The 14,922-nt window shown below is 34.7% G+C and overlaps 1 protein-coding gene across 1 annotated transcript; it reads left to right on the plus strand.

Annotated features, from left to right (window-relative positions):
• Nucleotides 1-3,532: 3,532 nt before the first annotated feature.
• Nucleotides 3,533-14,922, plus strand: LOC145972020 (fatty acid synthase-like). The gene is made up of 9 exons (XM_083100186.1): nucleotides 3,533-3,662; nucleotides 3,905-4,075; nucleotides 5,729-5,819; nucleotides 5,907-6,251; nucleotides 8,090-11,241; nucleotides 11,461-11,926; nucleotides 12,064-12,406; nucleotides 12,507-14,002; nucleotides 14,448-14,922. The coding sequence occupies exons 3-9, from the start codon at nucleotides 5,774-5,776 to the stop codon at nucleotides 14,840-14,842; spliced, it is 6,243 nt and encodes a 2,080-aa protein (XP_082956312.1). The 5' UTR covers nucleotides 3,533-3,662; nucleotides 3,905-4,075; nucleotides 5,729-5,773; the 3' UTR covers nucleotides 14,843-14,922.

Below are 14,922 nucleotides of genomic sequence, written 5' to 3' on the forward strand. Positions count from 1 at the left end.
ATCACATTTTTGCAGAATTATTTATAAATAATTACATTAATTGTTTAGAATATAATTATAAATGAACAATTGGATACAAAACTATAAGAGATTGTAAAGTAAGTATTAGTATCAGGGAAACATAAAATCATATTTGGTTTCGTAAAATTATAAATTTTATGTAATAAAAATGAAAAAGAAAGCTGGAAAGTATACTTCCCGTTGCCAATCAAAGGGTTAAATCTCTCGTATGGGAGTTATGCCCGATTTCACCAACCGCATTTAACTTTAATCTTAGTTTAACTCACTCTTTGTTTCTTTCTAAAGGAACAGTTAGAAGGAGACAAGGAGTGAGTTAAACTAAGATTAAAGTTAAACGCGGTTGGTGAAATCGGGCATTAGTGTTTTTATTCACTAAAATAATATTTTTATCCACTAAAACTGAAACTAGATGAAAAAGGAAAAGTCTCTTTGACGGGTCCAATATGATAGTTAGAAGTAAAATTATAAAAATATGTATAAATAAGCAAAAAAGACTTTATCCCAAAAGTAATGATAATTCAAAGGAAAATAATATAAAGAGAAAATAAAAGATAATAATAAAAATAATATGAGGATGGGAAATTAAAAAAAAAAACGAAAGGGAGTAAAGAAAAAATAGAAATAAAAAGATATATATATATATATATATATATATATATATATATATAAAGAAGGGCTGAAACGAGATATAAAGATAGGAAACAATATAAATTCTCGCTAAATAAATCAGAAAGAGCTAATAAAGAGAAATAAAGAATTGTTCGCAAACCACCTTGCGGAGATTCCAAGTGAACGGGGAATCGTTCGTGAGCCGCCTTGTGGAGATTCTAGACGAACAGGGAATCGTTCGTGAATCGCCTTGTGGAGATTCTAGACGAACGAGAAATCGTTCGTGAATCTCCTTGAGGAGATTCTAGACGAACAGGGAATGATGAGGAAGATGATTAGGAAAAAGTGAGACAAGGATTAATTGATTGATAGTAATTAGTAAAAAAAAATTAATGGTTATTAAACCGTTTAAAATTATTTGTCAGACATAGGTTTTAAAATATGAGATAGTAAGATATGGGAAAGGGAGAAAATAAAAATTATTCAATTCTACTCACAACTCGTTGGGATCACAAAAATGAGTGCGTTGATAAAATTGCAATGGCTGATGTCTGAGGCTTATAACATGAAGAGCTGGGTAATGGAGATGTTCATCAAAAAATTCACACGATGCACAATTAAATGTTAACAAAATCATTTTCACTGTGATAAAACAGATTAATAACTCAATTGCATAATGCAAGAAAGGAGGATCCCCGATGCTATATAATTTTAAAATTGAATGACTGAATCTTGACTGGAACTGTGAACTGAACTGTCAATTGCACTGCTGCTCGTTGGAAGAATTAGCGTACTGATCTGTCAACTGTAATGTTAATCGCCGCGTCGCGCCTTGCACTTGCATTTTTAAGTTATTACTCTTCCTCTTTTCTGGATAGTGGGAATCCCTTTTGGGCGAATGAGATAATTTCGGTTGCCCCCTTCTTGAGAACAAGGAGGCTGATTTTGGAGGGAAAAGCGGTTCTAAGATTGTAATAGGCTGGCCCTTTGGTTCCAAAATGTGGCTCTATCCAGCAGAGAGTGGGAGCTTAGCGGACAGATTTTATGACTTGTGAGAGTCTTTTCGCGTTTCGGCTAGCGCTTAAGGGTGGCCAGGCGAATTGTTTAGTTTCCCCCTTTTTTTTTATTGCCCGCTTAAGATTCTGCAGCCCTGAAGGGTTTCTGTTTTCATAGCTCCACGTGTGGAGCGCTATAAAATTTTTATTGTGGCTCTGGTTCCGATTTTGTTTAAAATTTCTAAGTTCCAACGACTGACCATCCTTAGCTCTAGCTTTTCTTGTTTATTTTTTTTTTTTTGCTTCGAGTCTCGGTCTCAGATATCCGCTGCAAGGGTTAGATATACATATGTTTATAGTTGGTGCGATTCTTAAGAAGGATCGCTTTGTTACTAGAGTTCCAATGGTTCTAACGGACGTCCCAACTGTAAACATATGCGAGTTCGATTTTATTACAGTTCTTTATTTTAGTGGAATTTTTCTATTTATAATAACATGCTGTCCGCGTAGTCTAGACTCATTTATTATTTTTCGTTTCCTTGATTTGGATATCGCCGAGAGTTACCCGCGCACATGGTTATCGTATAGTTTTTGTATAGCTTCAAAGAAAGAAAAGAATCACGACGTCCATCGGACGTAACAACAGATTCGAAAAATATGAGTTAAAATTAAATATTAATAGATGATAATTTATTACAACGAAAATAAATGTGCTTATTCAAAAAAAGTGAAAGTATGATATTAATGTAAGTTTAGAACTGCGTCCAACGAAAGTAAGCTTTACTATAAAAGCAAACATCGTCGTAGATTGAATTAGTAATTTAATATATATAATATATGCTAGAGGTTTCGTTATTACGATTGAGTGAAAATAAGTGTGCATATATTACGTATGTATTAATTTTAAAATTTGTATTATTGTTTATGTTTTTATGTACCTATGCTTTTTAAAAATTTAAGTGTCTATTAAATTATCATAAAAATTATATGATAAAAGTATATTATTATTTTTTATAAAATTTGGAAAATCTTTGTAAGAAAGACATATACATTAATATTTTACAAACACATAATTAATGTAAATATGTAATACGAAAAAATTCTAACATATAAATTATTTATTGATAATTCATGGTTATCTCTGTGAGATTCTGAAGAAAAAAGTGTCGCCATGAATAGCGAATGCCATGAAACACATACGGCGCATGCATATAACGATATAGAAGTATTTCTGAAAAATACATTTTCTAACAATTTTATCATATAGGGCTAAATTTTGCATTAAATATGCTTTAAGTTTTGCTGTAAACTAAATTTTAAAATTTTCAAAATTGAGAGGGGGAGGGATTTTGAAAAATGACATTTCGAAAAATTTGATTACACTGTTATAAAGTATATTCAAAACCATAAAACTTTTATTCGAAACTTTCTTTTGTATCTTTTATCATATTGACGGTCAGAAATATAAAAATCGATTTTTTTTCAAAAGGCTGCTTCATCTTCTTAATGGTCGTATGGACACGTATGAAATAATACGTATCTCTTATCTTATATCTCCTTGAGCTAGATACTAGAGGCGTGCAAATCTGCTCTCACTCCCGCTCGTTCCCGACAGCGAGACTGGATTCTCGAGACTCAGATTATCGGGAGCGCTGTTATCGAGAATAGAAGCTCGGGACTCGCTCGTTCCCGAGCTTCTATTCTCGATAACAGCGCTCCCGATAATTTGAGTCTCGAGAATCCAGTCTCGCTGTCGGGAACACTGAAATATATAAGTGTAGCTAATAAAGACTTTAATAATTTTGACTCAGACTGTATTAAACAAGGACAGAGCGATACCTTGACATGCTCTCTCTCGTCACGCACCGACAGGCCCAGCGCTCATTCCGGTTAATATATATTTCAATGGTCAGGAACGAGCGGGAGTGAGAGCAGATTTGCACGCCTCTACTAGATACACCTACATCATATCTAAAGTGTAGTCATCAAAAGCCATATTCATCAAAATCGGAATGGGATACTTGCGATTATTTTCTTGTCAGTGATTTATAATAGTGCATTATATTAATAATATAAAATTATTGTTGTTTAATATTTTTTTTTAATATTTTTCTTATTTTATTTGAATATTTTATTTTATTAAATATTTCTTATTAAAAATAAAAAAGTAAATATTTACAATTACATTAGAAATAGTATATTTCGTTAAAGTTCATTTGTTAATAATTTTTCAATAAATAATGAGCGATGATTGAAACTTTTTACATATTATTCTTAAGGATATGATAATCAAGTCGGGATAAAGAAGTATAAAAGATAGACGCAACTTCCTATCAATATTATTTGGTGCTCTCTGGTTGAGTCTGTTCAATATTTCCCCTGTAATAATATCGAATTAAAAACTGTAAGAAGTGTGCTATTAGTGGAAACTGCTGATCTGCCAATCAAAAGTAAGTTTTTAAACTTTGTTCAATTTAATGCAGACTATGGTTACACTTCACGTTATTGTAAAGGTCAAAATTTTCACGTTTCAATTATTCCAAGAGGTTCAGTACATATTTATCGTTACGAAAATGAATTAAATTTAAGATCTTCAAATGAATGTATTGAATATGCTAACAGAGCAAGTCCCGATAATCCTGTCTTGAGTATAAAGGAACACACTGCTTTTTCAAATCTTATGTCAGATTTTATCGGAGGAATTGGGATTGATAGAATGCATTGCGTGAATGGCGGTGTCGCGAAAAAGATGTTATTACTAGTTTGATATTAAATTTCGAGCTTTTCCGTTTTCTTTGTATGCTGTCATTGATGTCATTAATAGAAGGCTTATGACAATCAAACTGTCAAAATATATGCATCGTATGCCGCGTTATGTACAAGACATTTACTCTACTGGAAAGCATTAGAATTGAAAACATGGCTTTCATTATTCTGTTCCACTTGTCAAGAGAATTTTAAGACAAGATTATTTCAATCATTATCTTCTTCTTGTAGTAGCAATATCCATATTAAATTCCGAACAAATCATTTTCCATGATAAATATTGCTCAAGATTTTTTAAATAAATTTGTGCGTGAATTAGAACATTTATATGAATTGCAATTATGTTCGATTAATATCCCTCAACTACGGCACTTACCCAACAACGTTCTAAAAATCGTAGTTTTATGAGCTTTCTCTTGCTTTGAATACGAGAATTTAAATGGTAAACTTTTAAAATTGGTGGAATAAAACGTGCCATATTGATGAAACAAATTACGACAGCTTATGACTAGTTTATAAGAAATGATTAGATTAATAAATGAAATACCAAGAGGTCCCGTTTATACATTTTGCTTAAGTAAAAATAAATATTTCCAAATTGCTACAGTGTTGATGCTTATAAGAAATTACAGAGATTACAAATATTATTATTACTGCAATGTACAATACAAGAATTCCTGAAACGGTCTCATGGTGGTATTCTATACATATTTTACATTATTAAAAAATAACTGCTTATATGTGTCGCAAATGTATAAAGCAGATTTACAGACAAAGTTTTCTGTTGTGTAATAAATATATAAATAATGAAGGTCAAATGCAATTCATTGCTTTATTAAAACTATTCATCAGAATTGCAATGAAGAAAAAGACATTACGCGATTGTACAAAAAATTGCGATTGTGTATTTGTTGTTCGTGATGATTATAATACAACAGATATTAATTCTTTTTTTACAAAAATATCACAAAACAGATAAGTTTATAACTATTCCTATTGAAACTTTAAAATGTGTATACGTATATATGAAAATCGATAATCAAATGTATAGAATTGTCTATTAAAAAAGGACTAGAATAGTATAATTTTTGATGTATATTTATTGTCCATTTTATTATATTCTAACATTAATTGCATTAGTTTGAAATAATAAAAATTATTCTCGATTTGTAAATCGAGTATTAATATATTTTTATGCTGAAAATTTTAATAAAATTTGAAGGTTTAAAAGAAATAAAGAGGTAGGAGTTGTAAAAACAAAAATAGGAGAATTCAATTTAAATAAAACGATTATATGTGAAATCTAAAATTACAAGAAGGAATTTTTATTTTTATAGAGAGATAGAAAAGTTAAAGCAAAAACTTATTATTTGAAAATCAAGATGCCTACTTATTTTGAAGATGATATTGTCATTGCGGGTATTTCAGGTAATTATACCGATCTCAAGTGGTGTTGTGGCATAACACCAATTGTATTATAAGATGGATGTTTGTAATACATCGATATTTTCCTAGGCCGTTTCCCTGAATCGTCAAACATTGAAGAATTTAAGGAAAATTTAATGAAAGGGACGGACATGGTCACTGAGGACGAGCGACGTTGGAAACCGGGCCTTTACGGTTCACCTTCTAGATTTGGCAAACTTAAAAATCTTCACAGTTTCGACGCTTCTTTCTTCAAGATATCTCCTAAACAAGCGCACGTAATGGATCCGCAACTTCGCATTATGTTAGAAGTGACACATGAGGCATTGATTGACGCTGGTGTCAATCCTTCCACCCTGAAAAAATCGCGTACCGGGGTGTTCATTGGCGTTTCCACTTCCGATGCGAATGATTTTTGGAAAGCAAAGCCGGACGGTAAGTACATTTTGAAAACTTAATGTGAAAATTTTTGTCCGTTAAAATCATATTATGAAACAATATTCTTAAATAGTTAAACCAATTTTTAATTATTTAATCTTACAAATGTAAGAAACAAGATTAAGAAACAAGATTATATATATATATATATATATATATATATATATATATGAAAATTTACATTAAAATCATATTATAAAGAGATATTCTGTAGTTAAAACAGTTTTGAAATATTTAATATTAAAAATGTATGAAATATACGTAAAAATGCATAAAGAATGATAAATTCTTTATATTGAAATATTACACAATTGGAAAAGCATATATAAGATTTTGAAATAAATATACAATTAATTAAAACATTACTTTTGCACAAGAACATATATAAGTTTAAAAGTTAGATTTACAATATCTTATACATGATATTTATATTAATGTCATATTATTTAATAAAATTAATATAAATGTTAAAATTGGCAAGTAAGAGTTAAGGCGTGGTAATTTGAAAACAATAGAAAAAAATTTTTTTCTTTTTTATTAATGTAAATAAGAACTATGAATAATAACTAATAATAACTTATTAATAATAATCATAAAAAGGAAAAAAGAGTCTGGACGATATTAAATTACGTTTGTGCTCTTTGCTATCTATATTATGATCTTTAAAGTGAAATTTATTTATACCAAGCAACGATTTACATATTCTCAATTCGTTTATTTTTGTTTCTCTTTCTGTTTGTTTTTATTTTAATTTAATGTTCTTCTATCACCAATGAGAAGGATCACAGAACATCGGAACATTAATTCTATTATATTTCTTTAACATGTAAAATTTCATTGCTTATTACATATCATTTACTGCATACACTCTCTAATGGCCCCCATTTTCTTTCTTATTAATTAATTTTATTAATTAAATTAATTCAAAGTAAACATGATGAGAGAACTCAGTTAAATAGTTGCCTTTAATAATGCCGTAATGATCGAGGTATATAAGAGGTTCTCTCTTCTACTCTAATTATTATATAATGTTATATGGTAATACATATATACATATAAGACAGAGAAATGTATTTTCGAAGAAATAAAATGTGAGGAATAGAAGTTAAAAGATTATGAGAGGAAGGTTTCGAAGTAGTACAGAAGCTAAGCGGAAGAGATGTAGAGAATCAGAAACAAGCCCAACAGAATAAAATTCAGAATTCTAGATATGATATAAGATATAAAGAGTTATACACGATAGGAATACTAGAATATTCAAGAAAACAAGGTCAGAAAGATTTTCAAAAGATCATAGCGAGATTTACGTATGGAAACGAAGAACTCCGGAATAAATTTTAGCGTAAACAGGAGAAGAAACTGTGTAGAATATGTAGAATACAGTAGAAACATTAGAGTACTTAGCAACAAATTGTACAGAAAATACAAGGAATTATAAAAGAATGAGTTAAATTTTAGGAGAAAAGGGAGAGAGAATTAGTTGGATGAAGATACTTCTAACGTTAAGAAAAGAGAATAAAACTAAAGAAATTATTAAAGACAATCTAGAAATAATTAAAATTATTTAGCATAAGAAACAACATTGTATAAAATAAGCATATTATGAAGTTCGCAGTGTACATATTATGTAAAACCCCATCAATGCCGAAAGGCAAGAAATAAATAAATCTATCTATACATATCAACATATATAGTGTATATAATATATATTACATTATACTAAATACACATTTATCAAAATTTCAATTTTTGCTACAAGAACACTTTAAACTTCAGTCAAGACATCCTTTGAGTAAGCTAAAAAAAATTATCGTCTATAAATTATCTCTTTGTAGGATATGAATGGCTTGGAAGTAGCATAGCAATGATGGCAAACAGAATCTCTTACACTTTCGATTTAATTGGACCCAGCTTTTCGGTGGATACACTCTGTTCTTCATCTTTGACTGCTATGTATCAGGCAGTCGTGGCGATACGCACTGGCGATTGCGACGCAGCGATCATTGGCGGATTGAATATTGTGCTTAATCCGGTTCACTATCTTCATTATCATAAAAAGAATATGCTATCCATAGAAGGTAAATGTAAATCATTCGACATCTCAGCTGACGGTTACGTGAAAGCCGAAGCAGTGGTCGCAATATACCTGCAGAAAATGACAGACGCGCGCAGAGTATATGCTACTGTAGTGAACACGGCGATAAACGCGGACGGCTACAAGCCCGAAGGTATCATGTATCCGAGTGGTGACATTCAGTACCTGATGTTGCAGAAAGTATACAATGAGGTGAATATTGATCCCAAAGACATAGCTTACGTGGAGGCGCATGGTAGCGGTACCAAAGCGGGCGATCCGGAAGAGCTCGGTGCCATCGATAAGTTATTTTGCAAAAACAGGAAGACACCGTTGTTAATCGGCTCCGTTAAATCAAATATGGGACACGCAGAACCTACCAGTGGACTGTGCGCGATCGCCAAGGTGCTGATTGCGATGGAAACCGGTGTGATTCCGCCGAATCTGCACTTTACTATTCCAAATCCAAAGATTCCCGCGTTGACCGAGGGACGTATTCGCGTAATTGACAAAACTACGCCATGGAACGGCGGTCTTGTGGGTATCAATTCATTTGGCGCCGGTGGTACGAATTCGCACGTCATTCTGCGCAGCAATTCGAAGGTAAAAGTGTCATTGGATACCGTTGAGCAGCTATTGCCGAAGCTGATCGCCGCATCGGGCCGTACAAAAGAAGCTGTACAGGTATTACTGAACAAGGCAAACGAGCATCGACAAGACAATGAGTTTTTATCTCTACTGTACTCCGTGCACAGTGATAACATATCGAATCACAACATTCGTGGCTATGAAATACTCGCTTATGATAGTACGCGCGAGATTGTCGAGGCAAATTATGACGAGAAACGTCCCGTTTGGTTTTTATTTTCCGGTATCAATACTCAGTGGCCGGGTATGGGACGCGAATTGCTTGATATCGAAACGTGCCAGCGTAGTTTACAACGATGCGCGGATGTATTAAAGGAACACGATGTTGATCTAATGAATATCATCATTAACGGTACCGATGAAACATACGAGAACGTACTAGTTGCTACCGTGTCAATCGTGGCCATTCAAATCGCTCTCGTCGATATGTTAATATTTATGGGCGTGCGACCAGACGGTATAATTGGACACTCCCTTGGCGAAATAAGTTGCTCGTATGCCGATGGCGCGTTTACTCTAGAGCAAACGATTTTGGCAGCCTATTATAGAGGCAAGTCGATCATAGAATCCGATTTGGAACCAGGCGCTATGGCGGTGGCAAATTTGAATTGGAAGGAAGTCAAGAAGATGTGTTTTACCGATATCGTTCCAGCCTGTCATAATTCCGCGGATTTGGTTACCATTTCTGGTCCTCCCTTATCTGTGAAAAAATTCGTAGAGGAACTGAAGAGCAAAGATGTCTTTGCCAAAATGATCAAATGCTGTGGCGTTGCTTATCACAGCAAATACATTGCTCCAGCTAAATCCAAATTTCGCGCTTCCCTCGATATGATTGTGCCAAAGCCAAAGAAAAGATCTATCAGATGGATTTCTAGTTCGGTATCCGAAACCGCATGGGATAGCCCACTCGCACAATTTTGTTCACCGAAGTATCACGTGAACAATATGCTGTCACCTGTGCTTTTTCAGGAGGCGATCGCGCATATCCCGAACAATGCGATAACCATCGAAATCGCGCCACATTGCTTGCTACAGACGATCCTGCGTAAATCCCTACCATCCACGGTGACTAATATCGGTCTCCAAAAGCAGAATCATTCAAATAATTTGATCTTTTTACTATCTAATGTGGGAAAGATGTACACAGCCGGCGCGCAACCCGACATCTCTAAATTGTATCCGTCAGTCAGTTTTCCCGTCAGTCGCGGAACACCGATGATTGGATCATTGATCAAATGGGACCACTCTGCTACATGGACGGTGCCCGATTTGAAGCATCAGATGAAAGAATCGTCCGGAGAGCATGTTGTAGAGATAAATTTATCGAGAGAAACAGACGCATATTTAATGGGACACCAAATAGACGGGCGATTTATTTTCCCAGGTGCCGGCTTCATATTCATGGTTTGGCAAATCTTTGCGAAACTACGAGATACCGATTTCGAGCGACTATCAGTAATCTTTGAGAACGTATGGCTTCAGCGCATTACCTTTTTACCGGAGAATAAAACAATCAAATTTTTCATAAAACTTCTCGAGGGAAAGGGAGATTTTGAGATCCTCGAAGCGAATACCATTGTAGCCAGCGGGAACATCCGCGCTGCTGAGGCTATCGAGATAAATCAGCTGAACTTACCACCGCTCCCGATACCGCCTACCGAGCTTGTATTGAATACGGAGGATATTTATAAGGAATTGAGATTACGTGGATACGAATACAATGGTATTTTCAAAGGATTAAAATGCTGTGACATTTCTTTCACCGTTGGCGAGTTACATTGGTATAATGAATGGTCTTCGTATATTGATAACATGTTTCAATTTAAAATGTTGTCAAACGACCGGAGATTAGTTTATGGCTCCAAGTGTCGTTACGCCATGATCAATCCCGTTCTTCATAAACGAATGATCAATGAGTTACCGAAGAACGGCGGATTGCCGATATATCACTATAAAAATGTCAATATCGTTAGATCAGGCGGTATTGAAATAAGAGATATGAAACCTACCGCACCTCAGCGACAGCAGAAGACTAAACCCAAATATGAACGTTACGTTTTTGTTTCTTATGAAAACTCGCGCAGCTTGGTCTTGAAAGATCCAAAGAGACAAAAGATTCACATACTTACTGTACTATTACAAATTGTATGTGAAAATGTAACGACATCGAGAATCAAGGCCGTGGAAGTTGCGGATAATCGAGCAGCGGAAGGGCTTTTGGCGCCGCTTGTACACGATATTCTTTCTTGCGAACCCTTCGTCACTGTAAGTACTCGTTACATAATTTTAATAACTGCAGTCGACTTAAAGAAATGAACAGGAATCTTGCATAAATAGTCTCGAGCGATTTATAATATAAGATACACATTTTTTTAATATATATACAATTATCGCAAATGCAAATTATGATATATAAAAAAACCTTTTTTTTTTATATGCACGGCGTTCTAAATGCGTGTGAATCTATCATTTTTATCGTTTTAGGTTGATTTACAAGTAGCCGTCAGTTCCGCATGCGATTATACGACAAGTTTCAATCAAAGGGGCATTAATATTAATGTAATTAAATGGGATGTGAACGATACATTCCCAGCTCAGAATATGCACCTCATCATAGCAGCGGAAGTTCTCTCTGGCCGATCTCTCATCGTTCTCAAAAATTTAGCGGCTACCTTAAGTTCTAATTGCTTTATTCTTTTAGAGGAGACTGGTATATTCGACTTAAAGATTGCACTAAAGGAGGCGAATCTGATGTTGATTGGTAAACAAATCGACTCCTCGGGAAAGAGTTATTTCTTATTGAGAAAGCAAAAAGTGAGGAAAGAACCGATCTTAATAGAGATCACAGGAAATGATTTCTCATGGTTAGCAAGTGCGAAAGCAGCATTGAGAAAATTCGACAGTGAAAATCAAGATGTACTTTTTGTATCTCAAATCGACAAATTACTTGGTACTCATACATGTTTATATATAATTTTTGAAATAAAATTTCGTGTTTAAAAGTATTTATTTAAAAATCTTTTTTTCGAGCTTTATCCGAGAATTGATCAACGAATCATTAGAGATCTTGTTCTTTTTTATTTTCAGGTCTAGTCGGATTCATAACCTGCATGCGGCGCGAGATGGCAAACGTGCGTTACGTTTTCATCCAGGACAATAATGCTCCCAAATTTGATTTATTCTCGCAATTCTATGCGGAGCAATTAGAGAAAGAATTAATGGCTAACGTATTGAAAGATGGTCAATGGGGTAGTTATCGGCACTTGCAATTAGATCAAGATAACTACATGGAAGTAGAGCACGCCTATGTGAATACATTGACGACAGGAAATTTAAATAGTTTAGAATGGATTCAAAGTCCGTTAACGCATTGTCAGAGCAAATATCTAAATTCACTTTGTAATGTGTACTATGCGTCATTAAATTTCAGGCAAGTTTCAACGAGAGTCACTTCTTGCTCTCGACTGAAATTATAAGAATAATGTATTATCACGTTGAAAAATATTTATTGATAAATTTTATACTAACAGGGATATTCTGCTGGCGACTGGGAAACTATCAACGGATGCTCTTTCATCGTTAGGGGTTGCTACAGAAGACTATGTATTAGGATTTGAGTTCTCCGGGACAGACGCAGACGGCTGTAGAGTTATGGGTTTATTAGACAAATCTAGAGGTTTGGCGACCACCGTGTTGCCGGATTCCGGTTTTCTTTGGAAGGTACCTGACAAATGGACATTGGAACAGGCGGCGACAATACCGGTCGCTTATGTGACCAGTTACTATGCTCTGTTTATACGAGGTCGATTGATAGCGGGTGAAAACGTGTTGATTCACTCTGGTGCGGATGCCGTCGGCCTAGCGGCGATCATCATCGCTCTGCATGCTGGCTGCACCGTCTTCACCACTGTCAGCACAGAGAGAAAGCGATTGTATCTCAAGAAGACCTTTTCGCAATTGACCGACAAGCACATTGGCAATTCCCGAGATACGAGTTTTGAACAGCTGATTTTGGACGAAACCCGAGGACATGGGGTCGATGTAGTATTGAATTCACTGTCAGAAGAGAAACTGCATGCTAGTGTACGGTGCCTCGCGAAGGATGGTCGCTTCCTCGATATTGGGAAGTACGACATGTTGAATGGCAATCGCGTGGATATGTCTATGTTTTTAAAGAATACTTCTTATCATGGTATACTTTTAGAATTGTTATTCCAAAATATCGAGGATAAGCGAAAAACGATTAGACTAATCTCGGAGGGAATTGAGAATGGTGTAGTACGTCCATTACCGACGACCGTATTTTCGAAGCAAAGCCTCGAGGAAGGATTTAGATTTATGACGACAGGCAAGCATATTGGCAAGGTATTGCTGAATATTCGAAACGAAGAGCCGCAGAAATGCATGTTGCCGAGAACGTTGCTAAGAACAGTAGCGGCCATACCACGTACTTATATGTATCCAGACAAGTCGTATGTGTTGATCGGTGGTCTCGGAGGATTCGGTTTGGAATTGGCCAATTGGATGATCACCCGCGGCGCTAGATTCATCGTTCTCGTGTCACGTACTGGAATACGCACTGGTTATCAGACGTCTCGCGTTCAACATTGGCGCAATAATGGCATCAAAGTCATCATCTCTGCGACAGATATCACGACGTTATCGGGCGCCGAATGTTTAATCGACGAGAGTAATCGGTTGGCTCCAGTAGGTGGTATATTTAATCTGGCCGTCGTTCTACGTGACGCTTTGTTTGAGAACCTACAAGTGGCCGATTTCGAGACTGTAACCTTGCCAAAAGTCAATGGTACGAGGAATCTGGACGTGGTATCGAGAAAGTCTTGTCCATCATTGGATCATTTTGTCGTGTTCTCGTCCATATCGTGTGGCCGCGGCAATGCCAGTCAATCCAATTATGGTCTCGCAAATTCAGCTATGGAGAGAATAATGGAGCAAAGACATACTGCTGGTTTGCCCGGTCTCGCTATTCAATGGGGTATTATAGGAGATGTCGGTTTGTTTGTTGGTGAGACATTTTTCTATTTCTTTTTATGAGATTCAATGGGAATATTTTTGATATATAGGCGGAATTTATAAAATGAAAAGGAACAATGTGATCCAAAAAAGGATCGAAGATCCTTGATATATAAAAAATATTTCCATTTTATCCTTTAAAAAGTATCCACATAGCCAATATAATGGTATGACTTTTTGAAGATAATTTATTATATTATTTATTTTTATTAATAGAGACATTAACAACTTTTTATTGCAAGAAATATATAAAGAAATAATTGTAGAGATACTATTAATGGGACATAATTGCAAACTAATAACAATAACGTTATATTATTAAAATAAGAGAACAAATTATATATTTAAATATATAAAATACTTTGGCCAGATCATCGAAGTGAACAGTAATCATTTTTTACATTCGATATCATTACATGATGCTCTGACTTTTACAGATACAGAGAAAAATAAGAACATTGGTATAAGATATGTTTTACCGCAACGTGTGACCAGCTGTCTTGAGACCATAGACGTTTTTCTTCAACAACCATACCCAGTATTATCGTCTATGGTGATAGCCGAGAAACACAAATTTGCAAATAACGACGATAAAGTTGATATCATCCAAATCATTGCCAATATCCTTGGTATTGAAAACATCTCGGCAAATATCAATGACAGCTTCGACAACCTCGGCATCGATTCGCTAAGCTATACGGAGATAAAACAGATTCTTGAAAGAGAATATGGTATCTTATTATCGTTCCGAGAGATGTATGTCTTAACGTTAAGTAAATTATTAGATTTATTAGCGAAAAACGATGTGTCTCACGATCCTTCAACAAGTTAAAAGAGTACAAAGATGATCGCAAATCTACAGAGAGAGATATATTCTTTAATTTTTTTAAATATTTTTTCCTTAGCACTTTT

This window comes from Camponotus vicinus, unplaced genomic scaffold, assembly GCF_025532165.1.
Source record: "Camponotus vicinus isolate PSW18456_S1 unplaced genomic scaffold, iyCamVici1.0 SCAF_5, whole genome shotgun sequence".
NCBI classification, from domain to species: Eukaryota; Metazoa; Arthropoda; class Insecta; order Hymenoptera; family Formicidae; genus Camponotus; species Camponotus vicinus.